This window comes from Lycorma delicatula, chromosome 1 (genome assembly GCF_047948215.1).
Source record: "Lycorma delicatula isolate Av1 chromosome 1, ASM4794821v1, whole genome shotgun sequence".
Taxonomy (NCBI): domain Eukaryota; kingdom Metazoa; phylum Arthropoda; class Insecta; order Hemiptera; family Fulgoridae; genus Lycorma; species Lycorma delicatula.
Genome location: NC_134455.1, coordinates 22,009,966 through 22,034,407, shown reverse-complemented (window position 1 = coordinate 22,034,407; position 24,442 = coordinate 22,009,966). Strand labels below are relative to the sequence as shown.

The following is a 24,442-nucleotide window of genomic DNA, read 5'->3' as shown; positions in this document are numbered from 1 at the left end:
TAACTTATGAATTATAATTTTTTTATGAAATTAGGTTGGTTTTTTTAATATTATTTTGTATTCACGGGTTTCCTGCATGTCTATATCAATTAAATAAATAAATACAATTTAAAATTTAACATATTTACCAAAATTTAACGTACTTACCAAATAGCAATTGTACAGTCTTTGATTTAGGGTAAAAAAAGAAAATTAGGCCACAACAGCAAAGGCAATTGCAAAATTCCAGCAAGTACTTTGAAAGATTATTAAACTACAACGAAGCAAAGGTAACAATTCAATTCCAAAATCTAGCAACTTGAATTGAAAAATCCAAACTAAATAATTAAATCAAAACAGACAAAATGAGCTAGAAATTTTATAACAAGGTAGCAAGGAATAATTTTACTGCAGCAAATTACAGAAACAATCATGAAAACAACCAAGAAAAATCTGAGAACTTGCTAGAAGAGATATGGAAATCTGAAAAATCCCTCAAGATTGAAAAAATGCATTAATACATCGACTATACAAATAAGCAGATGAAACACAACTAAATAAAGACAAAAGTATTTCCTTCTTACCTCCGACAAACAAAAATATTTACCTTTCAAAATATTGCTGAATTAATCAAATACTTAACAACTAGGAGAATACAGAGAAGGATTCAGAAAAGTAAGATCATGTACAGAACAAATCTCAAACCTTAAAACAATAATAAGGAGAAAAATGACAAGGCATAAAAACTAAGCAAATGTCTTCGTAGATTTCAAAAAGGCATACAACTCAATCAATAGCACTTCCTTATTTAATATGCTAGAAGAATTTGGTATGGATCCCAACACAATTAACATTACTAAATAGATTCCTCCAAACACCTCTCATAAACACTTTTCTTATAATTACCTATCGATAGTTCTTTATATTTTATAGTAGCTTGAATGAGGTTATATTTGATATTGATTCATTTATGTTGGCAATAATAAATAATTACTCTGAAGATAAATTTTTAAATAAATTAAATTAAAACAAAAATTATTTATCTGCATCCTGTTCAGAGATCACCTTGCTATTTCTTATTTAAGAACTAGAAATAAAGATCTCCCAGTTATAAGATTTGAACACTCACTATAACACTTGGCTGCTGTGACTAAAAATATACAAATAAGTTACTTATTTAATAAATATATTTAATTACAGTTTACTACAAAACATCACGAGTTGGAAGCTGCCATTATGGATTTAATGGAGGAACCCCCCACTAAAAAGATATTAATAAATCCCATTATAAGCTGAACCACCAGCCCACACTCTTGTTATCTAAAAACTTTTTCTAATTTGTACGCCCCATTTTAGAATACTTATTTGTTTCAACATGCCCACTATAATAAAGGTTACCAAAAAAAGGGAAAAATACCAACTTAGCATTAATGATAAAGCAGAATTCAAAAAACAATGCAAGCTGGTTTAAATATATAAATGTCAATAAGCACAGGTTCACTGAAGTTCTTTTTATTATATGTCCGTAAAATAGGTTCATAATATTGGTTTGTAAATCTTTGTTTACACACATCTTTGTTCTACATCATGCCATACATTTCAAATTATATGTCTGTGTGTGTATATATATATATTTTATAGTAAATTTTAAATTTAATAATACATTATAATTACTTTAACTAAAGTGAGGTGACCAACCCCTCAAGTCTCCTAGCATCAATAAGGATATGATAGCACTCACATTTAGTGATCATGGATTTATTCAATCAATGTATAATCACTTCTAACTACAAGTTACCTAATAAAAATTAAAAGTTAATAAACAATAGGAAGAATTAATGTTCAAGTACTATTAATAATTATGTACTAAAAATCTATTCTTTCTTTAGACAGAAATTTCTTAACGGTAGCTAGTTGCATCATTGCCTTAGAAGTAAGGTTGGGAGTAAAACAAATCTGGCAACTCATCCTGCCAAGTTCGAGGAAGTTGGCACAATAGATAAACGTAACTGTAATGGTTATTTACCTATTCTACTGAGAAGGCTAGTGGCGTCTCGGATAAAACTGGTTTGTAACAAGAACAGCATTAAAGATTGGGGCATTAAAATATGATATATGTGTAATCATTTCTGAAGGACTGTGAAATTGAAGTTCAGTTTGTGTTTTCATGGGGTAAATGAAATTTAGTCTCACACTTTAAATGTGATTATACAAGTTGCTGAACTTTCTTTTTGAGGAAAACGATTTTACAACGAACTAAAATGAATTTACATGACTGGTTAAAGCTCACGCTACCAATTATCAATATAAAAAAACTCAAACTTAAATTCTATTGATTTATATTAGAATAGCATAACATTACTTACTCAGTCAGATAAACAAAGTAACCACCATCAAGTACACAATAATAAAATTAGAGCATCTACAACATATCTTCCTAACAAAGCTTTCCCACAATTTTATCAGTGATGCCAACACATGCAAATGTATATTTTAATACCTACGATATCTCGATATAATCTTAGAAAAAAAATATATATACATACGTATAATATTGCACATTATACTTATTAAATAATTTCTCATTCACGGAAAAGTTAAGTGGTTTAATGTAAAAATAAAAAATGTAAAGAAATTTTCATAAAATTCTTAGAACCGATTGTAATTTATTAAAAAAAAATATATATTAAGCCGGCATTTAATAATAATAATAAAGTTTTCATATACTTGTTTGGAGTTGTTAATTGATCCCAGACTTCTTGAAAACCTAAACATATTTGTACGCACAACGATGACAAAATACAGAATGCATCACCCAAAATCCGAAGTGAAATGTCTGTATATCTCTTAAAGAAGATGATAGAGGCCGCCTCGACCTAAAATCACTTTGTAACAGACACATTGCTTCAATGAAGTGACATTTTCTCTCCAGATCTGAAACATCATCATTGTACAAAGCTGTAGTTGCATCTGACAAGGGTTACTCCCCTCTAAATCTGAATGGTGACAATTTCTACTCCAGTATCATTACAACTAGGGATAGGATCCACGCATGGAAATCTAAAGCACTCCACGGTAGATTTGTCCTTTCCCTCGAAAATGCTGATAAGGACGCATTTACGCGTTGTCTGAGGGACGGATTTCTATTTAGAGAAACTGAAGGTTTTGTACATTCAATCCAGGATAAGGTCGTTGCGACGAACAATTACAAGAAGTTCATAGAAAATCAGGACATCAGTGATGAGTGCCGGATGTGTCACCAATTATCGGAGACAATTGATCATTTGATAACTGAGTGCGCCAGTCTGGCTGACAAGGAAATCTGCATCACCACGATCTTACATTAAACAATGTTCATCAGGCGTTGGCGTTAAAATTAGACTCGTAGATGACAGGTAGCAGTGTCCTTTTTATGAATATAAGGCCTTTGCTGGAAAATGAGCACTATAGACTGTGTTAGATCTCTCGGTAAATACTGATAAAATTATTGCTTCGAAGAGGCCAGACATGGATCTCAAAAACATTAAAGAAAAGACTGCTCTTCTCATTGATGTCACTCATTTATCTGATCACAATATTAATAAGGCTGAGCAGATAAAATAACGAAGTACAACCCTCTGGCAATAGGGTATAAGGAAATTTACAGACTGAACTCAGTAAAGTCATTCCCTGGATCCTAAACTTAAAATTTCAAAAGATCGGTAATTCTAGAGAAGTGTAGGATTGTACAGACTGTGTTAAATGTACCACATCACTAAATGAGGTATGCCTCAATGGCCTCTCGTACTGGAGTTCCGGATGTGAAATATCTCTCAGATGAAAAGATAATAATAATGTTTTCGTTATTTATAAAAGTAATCCAAAAATGTAGTAGTTGAACATGTTATTAATTATTTGTATTATAGCTTTTTTTCCATGACTGTCGAAGATGATATTAATTTAAAATCTCATAGTTCCGTAACAAAACCGAACCAAACTTATTATCTTTTTTTTCTATAAAAAACGTACTTCCGACATATTATAAGAATTTAGTTGTCGTTTTTTTGTGTAGGCTCTTATCATCTAAACTCCCTCCCCCACAAATAACTCTTGAAGACCGGACCTGTCAGAAAGTGGTCGGCAAGGAACACAGTGGAACCCACGGGTACCGATAGAACTCATACATCCCCGTCAGGCCTCTCCCTACTCTTTTTCATTTTATCCTCCGGAACCATCGTAAGGTATTACTTCAGAGTATGTATATGAATGTAGTCTTGTACAGTCTCAGGTAGACCGTTTCTGATATGTGTGGTTAATTGAAACCCAACTACCAAACAACAATGGTATCCATGATCTATTGTTCAAATTCATATAAAAGTAACTGCCTTTCCTAGGATTTGAACTTGGATTCATCCACTTGACACACACTAAGATCACGTGCTCAACATCATCAAGGGTGTCACAATAGAAACACAAATCTTACTTGCTGCCCTTGTGAGCAGATACAACCTGAAGCAGAGATGACCGAACAGGAACTGAGTAAGGAAATAGTTTACCTTGCAGCTGTTTCACACTGGTGTCAGATGACATTATTAAGCGGTTTATTTTTTAAATCGGTATAAACATATTTTAGAATATGTTCAAAATAAATATCAACTGATATAAACTTTTTTAATTCAAGTAGATATCTATAATTTGTTTGTTCATGATAATGTATAAATGAGGTGAATGAATGTTTGTAAATGTCTTGAAGGAGAGAAGCTCAACAGCAAATGTTAACAAATATTTATTTCATTCTTCTCTTACAAGGATTTATTCTTAAAAATATTGAATTTTGAAAAAGGTCGGTAGAATGTAAGTGGCAAAAATGGTTTAAAAGGTTAATTGTCGGAACATTTGGACGATTGTTGGGTTTTGATTAAAAAATTGAGATTTCTTCTGTTACTCTAAGTATGAGGAGAGTTACGTACATTGTTATTTGTAATGGACCAAGCTAAATCTCTGAGCTGGGAAAATTTTAAACGTAAATAATTACATTGGATTTTATTAATATTCCCAGTAATCGGCTGCCATTTAAGTCCTGATTGGATTAGGGATGGATTTGTAAATAATAATCTTTGAACTAGGGACTTTGAAGAACCCTTTTACATAGATTTTGTTTATCTTTTCTGGTTTCTTTTAGTCATTCATTACACCATCATTCTGTACCTTTATCTTTGAATCTGTCTTCTCCAAGGTATTTCATGGGTTTTAACTTGATGCCCGCTGAGCATGTAGTTATTACAATTACATGGTCATCCAGAAAGAAACCAAACATTTGATATTCCATATCATCATATTTGCCTATTCATTATTTAACCAGTGGTGGTGTGTCATTACAAACAAATAAAATATTATTTTTAAAGAATCCTACTTGGTTTTTTAGAAATAAAACTTTGTTTGTCATGTCACTCTGTTTTGATTCCGTCAGCAAATATGTCTATAATGAAATTGTACATTTTTTCTTGTATAAAAAAAAACTACTAACATTTACATATCAGCTACACTAATATTTATAAAAATTAACACTAACTATAACAATATATATATGTGTTTACTTTAAATAATGGGTAACGGGTTTTTTTATGTACATTATTCATGTTGTTAATAAATATTTAACCGTAAATTAAGTTTTACCGTAACCGCTGATGAGTTTATTTGATAAAAACAAAGTATTCCAAGAGTTAATTAATGTCCGACTGTTTGAGGTTACAATAATATAATTATAAAATATTAAAAAAAATTCTTGGGAAGTTTAATGATTTCATTTTTTCATCTTTGGATTAATTTTTAATAAAATATTTAAAATAGAATCCTTTAATAAAGTCATTGTTTTAAAATTAAGAAAAATAATATTCTCTGTTTCATGTGTTCACTGAACGTTTTTTCTCTTACTCTGATTCTTTTCTTTTAGTTATCAATTTGAGAAAGAACAGTAAGAAAAATCTCTTCTTTTCATATGGAAGATTCTGAATTCAAATCCCAGTTATTTTTCATATGACGGGCTAAGAAATGCTACTATGCCAGAGGAGGTAACTTAAATAGTGCAGGAGGTGCGAAGCTACATAGTGAGTGCCTCAGAGCACAAGGCGACTGCAGAGGTTGTTAAGGGGTGGTGTCCACCCAGGCATCTTTCATGCTAGAGGGATACGTAATGAAGCCAGGCGTCTGTGTAGGGCAGATATTAATCGGGCTAAGAGAGCTATGTGGGCTGACCAGCACTGTGAGGTTGATGTTGACATGTGGGGGAGCAGCTACAAGATAGTAATGAAGAAGTTTGGTCGTTCCCTCCTCGTTCTGCCATGAGTCTGGTGGATTGTTTGGAAAAACTATTCCCAAAGGCTGTTGAGTGCCTTGGCAGGAAATCGCTCTGGAAGGTTCAGTGCCTCTCTTTAACCGGCATGAAGTAACAGCTGCCGCCATGCGGGTTAGGCACAGGAAGAGTCCTGGACTAGAAGGCATCACCATTTAGTCCATCTAGAAGTACCGAGTGATGCAGTGCAGGACCTGGTCAATGTAGTCCCGCAAAAGCTACAAGATGCTGCTAACTACTGCTTACACATGACTTTGTGCCAGATGCTTGGAAAGTTGCTTGGTTGGTGCTATTGGAAAAGGGTAGGAATCAGGAAGTTAATGTCACTGGCTACCGTCCTTTGTGCCTACCGAGTATACTTGATAAGCTATTCGAGCGCCTTCTTGTGGGTAGATTGACGACCGAGTTGCATGCTAGGGTAGGTAGTATGGTTTTCGCAAAGGTATGTTCACAGTGCATTCTCTCAACCGAGTAACGAAGCTGGTCGATGAGGCTGCTGCTGGATCCTGGCGTATCAGGATGATTCCGGTTGTTGAAAACGCTTGCCTGCCCTGGCGAGTGACTCATGATGAAGTGGGGAGACCTGGTTAAAGTGCGTACTCCAGCGGATCATAAATCTGTACCTGTCCTGTAGGTATGTAGCCGCCAACTCTGAAGTAATGCAAATTACCCATGAGTTGCAGGGTGATGTGTCGCACAGGGCTCGGTTCTCGGTCTTCTGCTATGGAACGTCGCATATGATGTTGTGTTGAGAATCGGGTATCCGGAAGGGGTCACGGTTGTAGGTTTTGCAGATGACCTGGCCGTGGCAGAATATTATTTACATTTATAGAAATGTACAGCATAGTACTGTATTTCCAAAAAAAGTGTTTCTATTATTTTTACACCAAAGTTATTTTACTAGTTTTTTTTTTTTTACATATGAAAAATGTAAAAATTAGAAATGAAATAAAATTAATTATTAAACCAAATTAAATGTACTTGATTAATTTTATTTTAACTTAATGGCTAACAGAAGTGTTAGTTCTCTGTTTACTATATTTATTTCAATGTTGTGCAGTGTAATTTGTCAGTCATTTGTGACATTTATTTATTTTTTTAAGCGGTTTGCAGTACAGCTCAAGCTCTTTACCACACCCTGACCCCCATAGGGGAAGACCCCCTCCGCCTTGTGATAATCCCAGTCCCTCCCCACATATCCCCCTCCGTTCCTAGTCCTTATGGGTTTTACCATTTCACCAGAGGTCATCTTTTAGACCCTCTTAAACAGCTAACACTTCACAGTCATCAGTCTGGCCTCTGTCAGGAAGCCAACAACGCAAATGCCTCTGCAGACACTTCCATCATTGTATTTACACAACTTACCATTGCTTTCTTCAAACCATGATCCACCTACCATAACTTAGAACTCTCAAACAAATAAATCGATTTGCAGAAGTGTGATCCCCATGCCTTCCTCTAACACTGAAGGTTTCACACAAAAATTCTTCCCTTATCTAACTTCAATTAGAATGTGCACTCAGATCATTACTTGGTTGAGTCTTTAGACACCATAAGTACTACTCTCACACCAATTACGTTTTGTGTTATAAAACAAAATGTTGATCGCAAAAATAATTCTGTCTTGCAATTCAATTTACTCAAAGTCTTCTTGTTTACTCAAAAAACAAGAAACAGATTCACAAATTTAATAAGCTTCTAATGAAAACTTACCCTATTTTTCTCTGCTCTGGTCTGCTTTCAGAAGCAGGGTAATGCCTACACCCTCCCATATTGCAGCTTCATCACACATTTATCCAAAGATCCATTCTCATCCTAACAGCAAATATCTAAGCTTACTGGGACGTCATGCCAAAACACCTACCTTGGTAGGTAGTAAGCACCCAGGCAGGCCCCTAGCTACACAGGTTGCTATTCTATAATAGCATCAGACACCCTCAGCCATCCTCCGCAGGGCTAAGAATCTAAGGAAGCCAGCAACTATGTTCCACTACCTTTTGGTCTTCCAATTTAGTTGCAGATCAAAAACAAAATTGATTCTCGCAAGCTTTTTACTGCTTTAGTATGTTCAGCTTTGTACCAGGAGCAAACTATAAAACACATCATCAATGGTCCTACACTCCAGAAACAAGTTGAAGTAATAACAAAATCTGTTAACCAGTTTTGTGAAGCACCATGTCCAGTAGGAGATTGTGTAATATGCTGATTGGGGGAAATCCACCTAACAACCTGAATACTTTTAAAAAAATCCTAAGCCATCTGAAAAAAAATGTTTTCAAAAAACCTTACATCTGGGTTGAATGAATACTGCACGTGTAAACACCTCACATGTTTAACATATACAGTGGTGTTTCACATGCATGAATAATGTAAAATATTAGACAATTTATAATGTTTAAATAAACATCTGAACCAGGGATTAAATAAACATTTGAATAAAATAAAATCCCTTCCGCATGCTGGAAGGCAGAGGTAGATTTCATCAGTGTTAAAAAAAGATTTCCACCTTAAAGTTAAGAAAAACTTCAAATTTACTCAATATGACGATAGTTGCATGTGAAAAAAGTTTCACATGTTTAGCATATACCATGCCCCATCTTTTTACAACTTCAGGAGCATTTCGGTCATCCCTTGTCGTAAGGGTAGGTCATATCAAAAATTCTTAAAGAACAGAAGTTTTAGGTAATGTTTAGAGCACTAATTTAAACAGATTGCCTACTGTGCCTAGGGACAGTCGATTGCCGACTGTGCCTAGGAAGGGTATAAATTTTTATCTTCAAAACTACATTTTTACACACCCTGGGCCAATGGTTGGCGAAATCAAAAAACTTTACTTATATAAGTTTTAGGCCCTTATCCATAGAGTAGTAACAACTATAAATGAATTCTATATTTTTCTTAATAATTAAGTTATAGTGATATTTTGTTATTTCGAAAATGAACCCCCTTTTCTGATTTTGAACATTAATGAACTTAACTGAGATTTTGTGTCAAGTTATTTTTAAGGAACAATTTGAAAGTGATATATATATATAAAATTTAGAGCTGATGGTGGTTTTGGGGTCTGGGGGGACGTGAAACGCGAAGACGTGTAGAAATTTTCCAGAAATTGAATCATTGTACCCTTTAGAATCACTAACTTTATTATGAAATCTACCTAAATCATGTAAAAAAATTAAGAAGTCAGGTATGAAATTTTTTATATGCTATATTTTCCATTGGGCTAATGACCTTAGCAGTTACTGCCAGTAAAACTAAAAAAAAGTCAGTTATATTTAACAATGATTAATTAATAACTGAACAACGATCAATTTATTTCAAATTTAATTTTATTAGCATTTCATGTAGAAGTATATTACTTTAAGTTTTGCTACATCATAACGCTTACATAAAAAGATTTAAGTTAATATTTATTTTATTTAGCTAATATTTTTTTTTTAATATAAAATAAACAACAACAGCTCAACTTATCAAGAGAGATTAGATAGAAGAAAAATAATTTATTGACTATATTAAGAAAAGTAAGAGATTAAATAAGGTAAACAGGGAAGGAAAAAGGTTCACATCTAAATGTATATAGTGAGCTTCACTATATCACTAGTACAAGAGAAAAAATAACTATATAATAAAACCGTTAAACACAAGGAGAAAAAATTTTACAGTAAAAAACAAAAACAATCCATTAAGTTTTAAAAAACAATAAAGACAACACCGAAGAGCTCTATTATATACAATCTAATACGACTTAAACGATATACACTATTAAACCGAAGAGGAACTTTTAACTAGTAAAGTTGTACGAAAATCTAACAGAGTAAAATTTAATTAAAAAGGGTACACAAAAGAACAAAAAAGAAGACAACACCAAAGAGTTCTTTTATAAAAATCCTAGTAGGATTTAAACAAGAACCTAGGAGGTTCTACACAAGGAGGAACTTTTAAGTAAAAAACTCTTTGGAAAAAACCACAAGCTAAAGAAAGCTCGTTAAGTGTAAAAAAAAGAAGAGGAAAAAATTACTACAAATTAAAAAAAGTTTAAGGTAATTTAAGTAAAAGAAAACAGACAGGAATAGTAGGACCATAATAATTATGGTGGGGTGGGGGGTTGGATATCACCCTGATTATATTCTTTGGAAATTTGTAAAACTGAACTTTTATGTAAAATATAATTTAAGACAATATAACTGATATATATTTTTTAATTACTATGTATAACATTTTTTTTATAACTGTAAATAAATACACTTTTTGGATAAATTTACAAAATTGATGTATTTTTTTATTTTTAATATTACATTAAGTAAAATTATATATTTTGGCAGTAAAAGTGTAGTTTGTAATAACCTAGTATTAAAAGTGTTTTTATAAATCGATTAATGTTGTTTTATGAAAATGGGGAAAATGACAAAATTACATAAGTTAAATTAAAAATGATTTGAGTTATTTAGAAATAACGAAAATATATCTATGTTTTTATTAGGTTTCAGTTAGAAATCATGGTATTACACAAGTCTGTCTTTCATCCAGAAGGTTTTGAGTTCAAATCAAGGTTAGGTTAGCATTTTTCATATGCTATAACATCCATATCTGACTAAAACTAAGTAGTTAGTTGCTAAAATAAATAATTTATACTATTTAAATTAAATTATTTACAAATAAACGTGTAACATTTTAATTGGGCTGTTTTTTTTGTATTTAATTATACTTCATTATTAATTTTAACTTTTTATTACAACAAAACAGAAGAGGAATAAAAATCCTAATAAAATTAAATGGAAAGTTAAAATACTTGACTCTTATCTTTACACAGCTTTTGGCATGTTGTACCTAACTTAAATACAATTCATATGTTGGTCTTCTAAAGAGTTCCATAGCAATTTTTGAGGTACATTGACAAAAGCTTTCTTCAAGTCAGTAAATTATATCGATACATTAAAAGTATGAATAAAAATAGAACAATGAACAAATTTGCGGACTATTTTGAAAAACAGAAAATGAAAACAAAGTTAAGAGAGAGACATGAAAGAGAAAAATATCAAAATTGAAGATGTAGAAAATAAATGATTGTAGACAGATATGGTGCAAGCACTTTGAAAGAATAAATGTATTATTTAATTAATATTTCAATTATTGGACACTGATAGTTTTCAAGAAAACTGTTAATATCTCATTATTCTACTGTAAAATGAACCGATTAGCAACTGAGTGTATTTCTGTGTATTACTCACGTGTACAGATTTGGAATCATAATATGGGAATGATCTATAACAGCAGCCACTTTTGCTGAAAAAAATGTAATTAACAAATCAACAGTTTTGTAAAAAAAACCACAAAACTCTAACTCTCATATTTTATGTTGATGTATTAAACTGTACAGATTTTAAAATCCAAATACTTTATTGGTATTTTATTACAATACAAGAGCTGAAAGTTTTCTCCTTGCCAACTGCTGGGTCAAGTATATTAGTCATTGTATTGTACTAGTTCGTTGTGTTTGTATTTTATATTCAAATACGTCATTTTATTAATAATTTGATGATATCATCTGTTAGATGGTACAACAAACAAGGCTCACCTGTACCACCTCAGGCAGGTAACAATTCAGTTGACAACATTAATTACTTTCTAGTAAACTGTTAATCCAAATATATTTCAATGTACCACTAAATTCTATCTGTCCATATATATAATACGAGAGAGATGTACAACAACTTTGGCTGAAAAAAGGTATGTAACATCCATTTTTGAAAAAAGTCTATTCTCACTTTTTTTGATATCTTTGATTGTACATTATATTAACTGCTAATATTTTACTATTTTATGAATTTGTTTCATTACTGAACATTAATAATTTCCCAGCAATTGTAATTTCATTATTATTCTATTAAAATACAAAACGTTTTATTAGGCACTGAAAAAAGAAAGATGTGTTTCTCTTGTCTCATCTTTTTAAAAATAATTAATAGAATACTGAAAAAAAGAATAGATTTCTGCAGAAAGAAAAACAAAATAAATTAATTAGACTGAACAGATTAAAACGGTTCTCCAAGACGTAGGTATTGTTGAAACTTTTTTAAAACAAGATCTGTTTAGAAAGTTAATTTTCAATCACGGGATGGAAAATATAAAAAGGAGATGGTCTGGAAAGAAATAGACTGGAGAAAATGAATTTAAACAAAAAAAAAAATGCTGCAAAAATTATCTTTAACATTGTCCATATATGACTATGATTATAACAATGACATACCATTACATGTACAAAAATGAGATTTTTATAAATGAAACAACCTCAAAATAATCTACTTTTTGATGTGAGGCCAGCGCATTTAAACCCCCATGGCTGGGACACTAAAAAATTTAAACGTAAAAGTTAAGACTATGCAGATTCACAATGTAGATCAGACAAAGAGGGTAGCTTTAATTTAGTTTTAATTATCTAACTGGTATAGGATAAATGCATCTGGTCATAATATAATACAACCAACTGTTCTTACGAAAAGGAATCATGTACATTTTAAATAAAAAAGCAATCTGTTTTTTGTAGAACTTTATTTGATTAAAAAAATAAATAACTTCGAATGTACATATGAAAATTAATCAAAAACATAATTTTTAAATAATAAGAGTTTATAAATATAGTTTAATCCACTTAAATATTTAAGTGGAAGATTAAGTTTTCATTTCACATACATATTGTAAAATCAGACTATATAATTCTGAAATCTTTTAATTTATGAACAAAATATTATTTCTTAACATCACATAATAATCGCAATTTATATATTATAAACATTTATAAAACTGAAATATAATAAACTAATTTTTTTATTACAATAAAATACTCTATTTCATAAAGAAATTTATTTTATAAAAAATTGAATACATATAAAATTAAATAAAAAATATTATTTTGCGATAGTAAAATTTTAGTCAATAATTTTGAAAAACTGTTGAATTGCTAAAAAATCCAGAAAAAAGCTCAACTGTTTGTAACCAGTAACTAAACTAGAAAACTCAAGTCCCCTGAATAAACAAGAAATAAAGAATAATCTGATCTCTAAAAAATAATAAAGCATCGGGGTGAGGACCCAATAACTTTGTAATTTTTAAAATTATGATTATTAGCTAATTAATCATTGATCTATTACAGAAAATATTTGGAAGACAAAAAAAATCCTGCCAGAATGGCCACTCTGCCCCAATTCATCCTTGACACAAAAGAGGAGACAAAATTTAAAGTGGAATGTCTCTCCTTTCAGTAACATTTAAAATCTTATAAAACTTGTAGAGAATACAAAGAAGAGAAGAGCACATCAATAAACAAATTGGGAAATATATCAGGGTGGGTTAGAAAGGGAAGATGCTGTGTGGAAAAAATAAATAGTAAAGAAGAGATTTTTTTGTCTTTACAAAAGATCGGGCAAGATTCAAATAGAAATGCTAAATGTAATTGCTGAAATATATTTCTTAAAATATATATCAAAAAATTTCTTAAAGAATGTATCGGAATATGCCAGTAGCAACAAAGTATGATCTAATCTTAAAGATTCTTAATTTTTTTAGGTGTTAAAAAAATGTAATTTTTTTTACATTTACTGATAGTATATATTTTGAAAAATAATTTGGTAAATTTACAAGCATAAATTCAAAATAATTGCAAATTTATACACATTTAAGTCATTGTTGTCATCTAGTCATTTTTAACCCGAGAGGTATATTTTTGTTGGCTATGTTGCAATGACAGTTGCTACTTCCCTGATTTCATTGTCCACTCTATTCAAGGGTGTTTCAAGGCCAGCTATAGTGCCATGTACAATGAAAACTTATTAGTTTATTTTTTACGAGAGTTGACAAACAAACCGATGATAGTAGCAATGTTACTTTTTTTTTGGTAATAAAATCGTCATTGTATTTTTTACATTTTTAACAAATTATGAGTTTACTGAGTATAAGTACCTCTTGTGAATGTAGTAAAAGCTTGAATGAAAATGAAATTGAAGATATCTTAATGAACTGATGATCTGTAGGACCGTGAATCTATACTTAGTGAATATGATAGCGATAGTGAATGTGACATAGAAAGTCCTGACAATGTATGTGAAATTAAAAACAAAAACGCGATGAGTGTATCCGATGAATTGATGAAGAGGAAATTAGACGAAAATCTGTCTATGAAAAAAATTGTTATAAATGGAGTACTGAACTAATGTTATTAGGACTCATCTTTCTCAAATAAAAGAAACTACTAAAAACTTGAATCACTATTAATTCAATTTATTATTGGGAATTACTGTTTTAATTAGAACATAAAATTACTAAATTATCACTAAAACTACTGCTCCGCAACTTCCTTTGTTAATCACACTGATAATATTGAATTAAAAGCTTTAATGGACTACTGTATTTATTTGGTATATTTAATTCTAGTAAAGAAGATGTGAGGAATCTGCCGAAAGTGATGGAACTGGAAGTGTTATAATCAGGGAAACCATGTCCCTTCAGCGGTTTGTATTTCTGTTAGTTTTAACGGCACTAAAGTACACTCCAGTACACGAGATGATGACAAAACTGCTCATATTTTCAAATTATTTAAAATGTTCCTCTCAACTGCCAGTTCAATTATTTTCCCTCCAAGTATCTAATTGTAGACAAGATGCTTATCAGTTTTCAGGATCTATGCACCTTTTAAATGTTCATGAAAAATAAGCCCTGAAAATATGGACACATATTTAAGGAAATCATTTGCCTTAACTCAGATGAGACGACGACTTGAAGAATCCAGACTTCCAACATCGCTGACTTTAATATTAGAAATGTATTAAAAATTAAAAAAGGAAAAATCGAACCTGAATTGCTACAGAAAAAACACAGGCGATGTCATATGTGCCCATCAATCAATGACAACAAACATCTCAACGTCTGTAGTGAGTCTGAAACCATGTATGTAAGTACAAATAACATCATAAGAAATAGTTGAAATTAGTTATGAATATTAAGATGTCGCTTTAAACTAGAAAGACAATAAAAATCCTTTTCGCAGAAGTTACAAAACTAATTTTTCGCTTTTGTATGAATATTAAGATGTAATTTTAAACTGCTTTTGCGATTAAATGACTTTTGACAAAAGTTACAAATATAATTCTTCTCTTTTGTATGAATATTAAGATGTTTTTTTAAATTGCTTTTGGAATAAAATGACTTTTGACAAAAGTTACAAATATAACTCTTCTCTTTTGTATGAATATTAAGATGTATTTTTAAACTGGTTTTGTGATTAAATGACTTTTGACATAAGTTACAAATATAATTATTCTCTTTTGTATGAATATTAAGATGTAATTTTAAACTGCTTTTCTGATTAAATGACTTTTGACAAAAGTTACAAATATAGTTCTTCTCTTTTGTATGAATATTAAGATGTAATTTTAAACTGCCTTTCTGATTAAGTGACTTTTGACAAAAGTTACAAATATAATTCTTCTCTTTTGTATGAATATTAAGATGTTTTTTTAAATTGCTTTTGGAATTAAATGACTTTTGACAAAAGTTACAAATATAATTCTTCTCTTTTGTATGAATATTAAGATGTATTTCTAAATTGCTTTTGTGAATAAATGACTTTTGACAAAAGTTACAAATATAATTCTTCTCTTTTGTATGAATATTAAGATGTAATTTTAAACTGCCTTTCTGATTAAATGACTTTTGACAAAAGTTACAAATATAATTCTTCTCTTTTGTATGAATATTAAGATGTTTTTTTAAATTGCTTTTGGAATTAAATGACTTTTGACAAAAGTTACAAATATAATTATTCTCTTTTGAATGAATATTAAGATGAATTTTTAAACTGTCTTTGCGATTAAATGACTTTTGACAAAAGTTACAAATATAATTCTTCTCTTTTGTATGAATATTAAGATGTAATTTATACTGCTTTTCTGATTAAATGACTTTTGACAAAAGTTACAAATATAATTCTTCTCTTTTGTATGAATGTTAAGATGTTGCTTTAAATTAAAATTACAAGTAAAAACATTATGACAGATTTTGCAAACATAATAAGTTTTCTCTTTCGTATGAACGTTTAAATGTGATTTTAATTCAGAACTTTGATTAAAAGTCTTCTGACAAATGGTACAAACATAATTCTTCTCTTCGTTATGCTTAATATGTTGTGTTTTTAAATTATTTTCTGAAATAACAGACTTTTGACAAAAAGACTTTTGACCTCTAACTTTTTTGCTTGAAATTTCATTAAAAGTTGTAACAAAAGAAAGTTTGAGATTTGGACGACTTAAAATAAAAAAATTGAAGGTGTAGGTCTAATAATGAAGCTGATGCTCTTAAACACCTGACAGGAGTTAGATTAATTTTCAGGCATCTGAAGAGCAACAAAAGGTGCATACACTGAAGTAGACAAATTTACATTAAAACATTGCGAGAGTAGATGTTTATTTAAAAAAAAGTTGCCAAGTTATGTTAACTGGTTCTCTTAATTTTAAGCTGTACTTTTAGACTGGACACTCTGTAGATTATAGTAAAACGTCATATTCTTCTGTACCAATATATGGTATTTTTATAATAAAAAACCAACATCAACAACCCAAGTAAAGAATTACAAAGTAAATGAAATAACATTTTATTTTTTATTCCAAAAGCCTTTTTGCGGGATCCTGCGTATCAGTTTTATATAATACAATTAAATAAAATTACATATCAAACATAATAAAAAATTAAAACTACAATCATATATAAAAAACATATGAAGTCAGTTAAATAAAATAACTACTTCTACAATAAATAACAACTTAAGTTTAAAAAAAATAGTAAATAAAATAAATTTATGCAATGTAACCTGGAAAGCCAATTTACATTACTGAGTGGATTTTAATCACGCTATTTATAAAAATTATGATTATTTCTTTTTTTTATATAAAAATGTGCTGCCATCTGTTGCTGCCTTTATAATTGTCATCTTCATATTCTGTCTGAAAGTTGATCAAGTTGGAATCTTTTGTATTTATATGTTTAAAATTTCTGAAAAATGTCCAAACTTTACCTAGTATTATTTAAATTAAATTTCTTGATATTTTCACTACATTGAAATTTTAATATTACATTATTTTAATTTTTTATTATGTTTGATATGTAATTTTATTTAATTATATTATATACAACTGATGATGCAGGATCCTGTAAAGGTGCTTTTGGAATAAAAAATAAGGTAAGTGTCATTTCATTTACTTTATAATTCTGTACTTGGGTTGTTCAAGTTGAATTTTTTATTAAAAAAATACAACATATATATATATATATATATATATGATCAAACTGGAAAACATGATTTATAATGTATAATTTTATAATAAACAAAATAAAAATATATAATTTTTTTAATTCTTCTAAATTCGTGTCCTCTTATAACAATATATTAAAAACATTTAAAAAACTTGTAAATAAATCTGATGAAGTGGTGCGCCTGCAAGAAACACTTATATATATATATCTTTCCACACAGGGCAAGAAACTTAAAAACCAAACTGAGAGAGCTTAACTACAGGTATTTGAGTGTTACCTTTTACACTGCTCCTATTAGCACTATTATTTGAGGTGTATATTACTGCTCTAATCTATTATTGTCTGTTGTAAACTATTCATGCTTCAGTGCATTAATTTTCGAGAACAGTGGTTTTCCTTGTCAACACGATTTGTCTAGTGCAATTCTGACTAGACGATTTGTCTAGTTGCAAGTCCTACACTATCAATAACTGAAGACAAATGTTCATAATAAAAAACTGAAGTCATTGACAACAGTTTGCATCAGGTGACTCTCAATATGATTACTTTAGCATTGATGCATCAGCTGTGCAGGGTGATCACTTCGGATATCTTTTGTCAAAATATGGTAGATATGTTAAGTCTTCCTAATGTAATCACAAAATTAGATTTTATATTATTTTCTTTTCATTTACAGATTTTATGTCACAACCATGTTTAGTCTTACCAGGTCCACTTTAAACTGCCTACCTGATAAATATTGAAACATGAACACTGAATACAATTAACAACAAATCACCCAAAGCTTACTAAAATGTCAACTCCATCAACAGGTTAAAATTCACATATTTCAGTCATCAATGAATTTCAAAAACACACTTTGCTCTCGCACATTGATCATTTATCATTCACAAACATCTCAATAAATCGATATTAATTAAAATGAACCAAATACAATTACAAACATTTTGTTAAAAACGAACACATTGAAATATATACATAGTAATGAAATTAAGAAGAGACAAATCATGTTTGTTACAATAGCCAAAAGCTAATACTTACACGACATGGATAAAATACCATCCCATCTTTTGTCTTCACTGTGTGAAAATCTTTTATTCGAAGTTCATTGCTTTTCATATTAAGATTAACCAGTGGTGAAACATCATTCAATAAGATCTCAGTTCCTTTAAAAAAAAGATAAAGAAATCATATTACAAACTAATTAATTTCCAATAAATGTTTTTTTTAATTTTATTCTGACTGGAACTTAGTAATAATACCACTTATATACAAATCAGATATCCTAAAAATAAATATTTTTGGTAGTAAATACCATTAAAATCTATCTTGCTAAAAATTTTAGAAAAATCCAATTATGACAAAATTAGGCCAAAAAAGAACAAAACTGATTTAATTTTATTTTTATATGAATTTACTATTAATACAATATTACAATTGTTATATATATATATATTATACACTTTATTTTCTCAAAGTGTATGTTGCAAAAAATAACAAAATAGCAAACACATTAATCACAAATTTAAATCTGAGAAAATTAATTTTATAAGTCAATTTAAAACAAATATGGCGGTTGTTCAGGAAGGTTTTGAAGAATTTTTTTTTAACTTTCAACTTAATTCTCTTGCAATTTGTTTCATTTACCCAGATTTTCCAACTTTTTTTATATTATCAGTATGATGTGATTTGTCCAGCTCTGCGAAATAAGCAGTTCTCTCACCTTTGCATCATTAGAAATAAATCTTTGTCCAATGAGCCATTTTTTCAGATTTGGGAGAAGGTAATAATTAATTGAAACCAAGTCAGGTGAATACAGCACATGCTTCCAGATGACTTTGTCAAAGTGTGGATTATCATTGAGTTTTGCAACTACTATCAGAGATATGTGTACCCGCACATTATTGTGGTAAAAGAACAGTATCTTTTTGGCCAATGTGGCAGTACATATCAATCAGTCTAATAAAACATCAGAACTGTAATGATCCTCGTACTTGAAAGTTCATGTATTACTAAAGAATAAACCAAAACATGGTAAAAAAATGCAATGAAGTCAAATTAAAACATCAACATTAAGTGCTTACATAAAGTTTCACTCACATAACTACTCTACAAAATTCACTTTGAAAGGGCGAGTAAAACTAACTTACTGCTTCATTTTTGATTTTATGATCTTCTAATTTAATTAGGTTGGTCCCTTCACTCACAAGAGGATCTGTCACTTCATCAATATTATCACACCCATTATTGATCGGCTCCTCTTTCACTTGCAAAGATTCACTTTCCTGAAACACAAAATCAATAATTTAATGTTATACTTCAATGGCTGATGATCTTTCCATGACACAAAAAAAAGCAATAAATAAATCAATTTATACTTACACAAACAGGTGTAATATCATCTTCAATAGGGTGATGTGGTAAAATCAACAATAAAGTTTCCTTTGTGGTATCATCTTCAGTTTCTAGTTTGATACTGTTAGAGGGGAATGCTTCATACACGTAGATATTCTTTACAGGTACATCCATTATCTTCAAAAATAAAAACAATCTAAGTTAAAATTGAAGTATTTATAATAAAATCAACAAAGTCGCTGAAAACTGTAAAACATTTCATATATTGAAATTTTTATTTATATTTATTTGTGTGTAACTTTTTGTTTACCTGAATATTTAAGAACTGAATTATAGTGTATATATATATAAAATATTGTCAAGTGAATGATTAATGTGAGACCTGACATTAGACACATCACTAATAAAAACGGCACTAGTCATTCTCAAGAATGAAAGAGAAGAAGAGGTTTTGCAATATTTCACACAACAAATATACACCAGTGTTACATAAACATGATATTACCACTGAAATAAAGGTGATAATCAGCCACACACAAGCAGCTCAATTATTTATACCACAGAAATTTATGTACAATGGACATCAAAACTATCAGAGAACATTACCATGACTGTGCCCAGACGTACTTTAGTTGCTTCACATGAAACAAAATCAAACCTAGGGCAGACAGTTTAAAGCAACCAACTAATGGTCTTGTAAACAGAAAATTATAAATTATATATGACTCCATTCACTAAAAACATTAAAACGCTGGAGCTACAATTTTAATAATTTTTTTTTAAACTTTACAGTCCAGTACACTCTTCTTCAATTCAGAGAAGCCCCTTATTGAACAAAATGTTGAAATTCATCAAAGTCACTCCCAAAAATTGTAGGCTCTCTGTAGGAGATGATCCTCTCATACTCTGAGAATGAGTATATTTCCCTGTCGTATATTCCCGATACAGAATAAAAATTGCACCTACAAGATGTGTTGTTATTATGGAAACCATATAAGAAAGGAATCACGATATTATTGTTGTGAATGTGATGTTAGTATTTGTCCTGCCCCTTGTTTTAGAAATTTCCACACTAAGAAGGAAAACATTTTCATATTTCAAAACATTAAAATTCATTTAAAAAAAAAAATTTATTACTAGTATTAAACTGAAATATAGTAATAACTCTGTGAACAGGCAAACATGAATCTAAGTTATTATTCTGTGATCTTGAACTCTGAATGCATAAATTTATAAATATGTATGAACTATTTCTATAATTTAATAGTTTTCACAGTTAGATGAGAAAAGTATACATAGAAGATTCACAACATGTAAACAAATTTCACCATGCCTCAATGAGATAATGTTACGTATCAGACTACACTTTGTTTAGTTTGGTAGAGACTCAGATCATCCATTCCTGAGACATATGGTTAATTAAACCCCAACCACCAGAGTACACAGGTATTCACTGTTAAATTAATAAATCTTATAAAAGCAACTGACTTTTACTAGGATTTGAACCTGAGAACTTTCGACTTTGAAAATCAGCTGTTAAAACAACTTTTTTGTGATGAGTTAAACACTAGATCAGCCTGGTGGGCTAAATATATATATTATTATTATCTTTTATGACCGCATAGGATCATTTTAGTCAGTCTGTTATGCATGTCTCTTTGATGGGACTGTTTGGGCCTTGTGGTCCTCCCATTACTTTTTCATACATTTCAATCTTTGTGCCCTTTCTAGTGTTGAAAATGTTTGTGTTGTGAGGTTTTATCTTATAAGAGTTTTTGTTCATGAGTTTCTCATTTAATTTTATCGTACCTGTGGCGTCTACTGATGTAATGCCAATTTCCTTCAGATCCTATCTTATTTCTCCGAATCATCTGCATCCTGCCTTTGTATTTTCCGAGTCGAGATTGTACTGCATTAGCAGTTTCCGAAGTCTTGAATACTGCATCCTCATGATTATGTCGAAAGAATCCTAATCTCTTATGCATATCAGTAATGGGTTCTAACTCTTTGTACATGATTCTGTTTGGCACACCCCCACCACTGCCCATCTTTATGATACATTTTGTCCATGCAAGTTCTTCCAATTTTGGGATAAACAAAAAAACTCCTTAATCACTTTCAACCAAATTTTTACCCACATTTCTCAGCATAACTGAGAAGGTTTTCAGATATGTTTCCAATCTCAAAAAAAAGAGTATATATCTGTAGTAGTGGAGATTTTCCGGTTGAAGCACAATCTTTAATGAACTGTGAGTCATCACTGTGTGAGGTGAGGTTGAACTGAATGCATCATATCAGTCGACTGAAAATATTACAAAAATAATGAGTAATATTAAATTTTGAACAATTTCTTTCTGTTTAACAATAATGACCTTCCCTTGGGATATGCATGTGAGGCTAGAGTGGTGAGGTATACGAACACCTCATGGGAGGCTAGCCCAATCATTACTATGAACTATTAACAAACGGGATGCCCCTGGACCACTTTTTTGGAGGTGCTCTTATATCAGAAAACAATCATCCGATTTTGAAAATTCAAACTGGGAATATATATATAGTTTGTCTGTTTGCTCATGCATCATGTGAGAGGAAGCTGACTGATTACTTTCAAATTTCAGAATACATATGTGTTACCCCAGAGAAGGTTTTAAGCCATTAACCGAGGCCCTAGCTCCCTTGAACATTGAGATATTAAAAATATTCATTATTTCTTCACTCCCAAGACGGGTGAAGTTGTGAATTAAAGAAATTCATTAAGGAAAAGATAGATTTATTCTTCTACTTCATTACTGAATATTTCTGCCGCCATTGCAAAGAAATATGTTATGAATTTTTCATTGTCAAAGGCGTGTGTACTTTAGTTACTATAGTTCCTATTACCTATATTTCATAATTTAGTTCCTTTTTCAGGGTTCTGTCCAACCTCATCATGTATGTTACAATATCCAATAATTATAAATACTTACATGACCTGGATAAAATTCCTCCTCTTCTTCTGCCTTTATAGTGTGTACATCATTAATTTTAAGATTAAACCGAGGTGGAATGTCATCATTTAATGAGATCTCAAATTTCTATAAAAATAAGATGAAAAAAACCTTACAAAAATGTTGAAATTAATTAATATTCAATAAAATATCTTTTTTTATTCTGACAAATTTAAATATACCATTGTAAATTAAAAAAATAGGTCTTTCAACCCATCAAAGACAGAAAAGAAGACACAAATTATTTAACCCCTTCATAGTTTTTGATGAAATAACTCATCAAATAACTACCCTGATAAAAATTTCCTTGACAAAATAATTCGTTATCCACTTTTTTGCTGAAAAGTGCCACTGATGAATTATAAATTGACCCATTTAATTGTGTTTGTTGATGGGTTACTGTAACATATGCGAGTCTAGTTCCATTTTTACTCTAATTTATTGCTGAAGCGGTAGTATCATATTGTTTCTCTATTCTATATGTCCTAACAATGTATATTCATTATTCGGGTTATTTTTTACAAATAAATTAGTTGACATTCATTATGTCAAGCAGACTAATCTTTATGTCAAAGATTTCATTAAAAAAAAAAATAACTACCAAACCAGTTTTTGAGGTTTCACCTGTGGAAACAGACTGATAATTATGAGATGCTTTTGTTTGTAGCTGTATATATGCTATCAGGAATTACCTGAAAGCCACAGACTGAAAGTTATTACACAAACAATCTCCTTTTTACAACTCTTGGATTTGGAAAAGTGTTAGCCCAAAGAATCAAACTTTTATTGTATTCCCTCAATTTTACTCATGATGATAATACTAATAAATCTCCAAAAAATAAAATCGATTATTGACTATCTTGTTAAAAAATTCAGAGATGTATATACACCAGAAAAAATTTAGCAGATGATGAAAGTTTACTGGAAAGGTAGGCTAAATTTCATTCACTTTATTAGAATAAAAAGAGCACACTTTGATATTAAGACATTTCAGAGCCAGAAACTGGATATATATAAATAAAATTTGATAGCATATGTAGGTGCAGGCACACAAATTGTAAAAACTCCTAATCATGAGTACACCACTAATATTGTCATTACTCTTTTTGAAACTAGTAACCAACTAGTGAACAATAAAGCTACCCCACCATCGTCCATTTAAATGAGGATGGTATTTATGACATATAAACTATGTGTAGTCTTGTACACTCAGGCGTACCATTCCTGTGACATATGGTTTAAATAGGAATTTTTACAATTCCTATAATCAATCTTTATTATACTGGGTTATTTAACTGCCTATTTGCAATTCATTTAGTAAAAACATAATAATTACATATATATATATATGTATATATATATTTTTACAGACATTTGTAAAACTGATTATAAAAGCAAATGTCTATATACTGAATTTTTTGCAACATTTTACTATCTCTTTTTTCTTACACCGTACATTTTATTTTCATTTTCCAAATTTCTTCTTAAT

At 30.2% G+C, this 24,442-nt stretch overlaps 1 protein-coding gene across 1 annotated transcript; it reads right to left on the bottom strand.

The window, feature by feature from the left end:
* Positions 1 to 18,673: 18,673 nt before the first annotated feature.
* Positions 18,674 to 22,014, bottom strand: LOC142317432 (uncharacterized). Its single transcript, XM_075353999.1, has 4 exons — positions 21,877 to 22,014; positions 19,994 to 20,143; positions 19,762 to 19,896; positions 18,674 to 18,777 (listed from the first exon to the last, which is right to left on the bottom strand). The coding sequence occupies exons 1-4, from the start codon at positions 22,012 to 22,014 to the stop codon at positions 18,760 to 18,762; spliced, it is 441 nt and encodes a 146-aa protein (XP_075210114.1). The 3' UTR covers positions 18,674 to 18,759.
* Between the last annotated feature and the right edge of the window lie 2,428 nt (positions 22,015 to 24,442).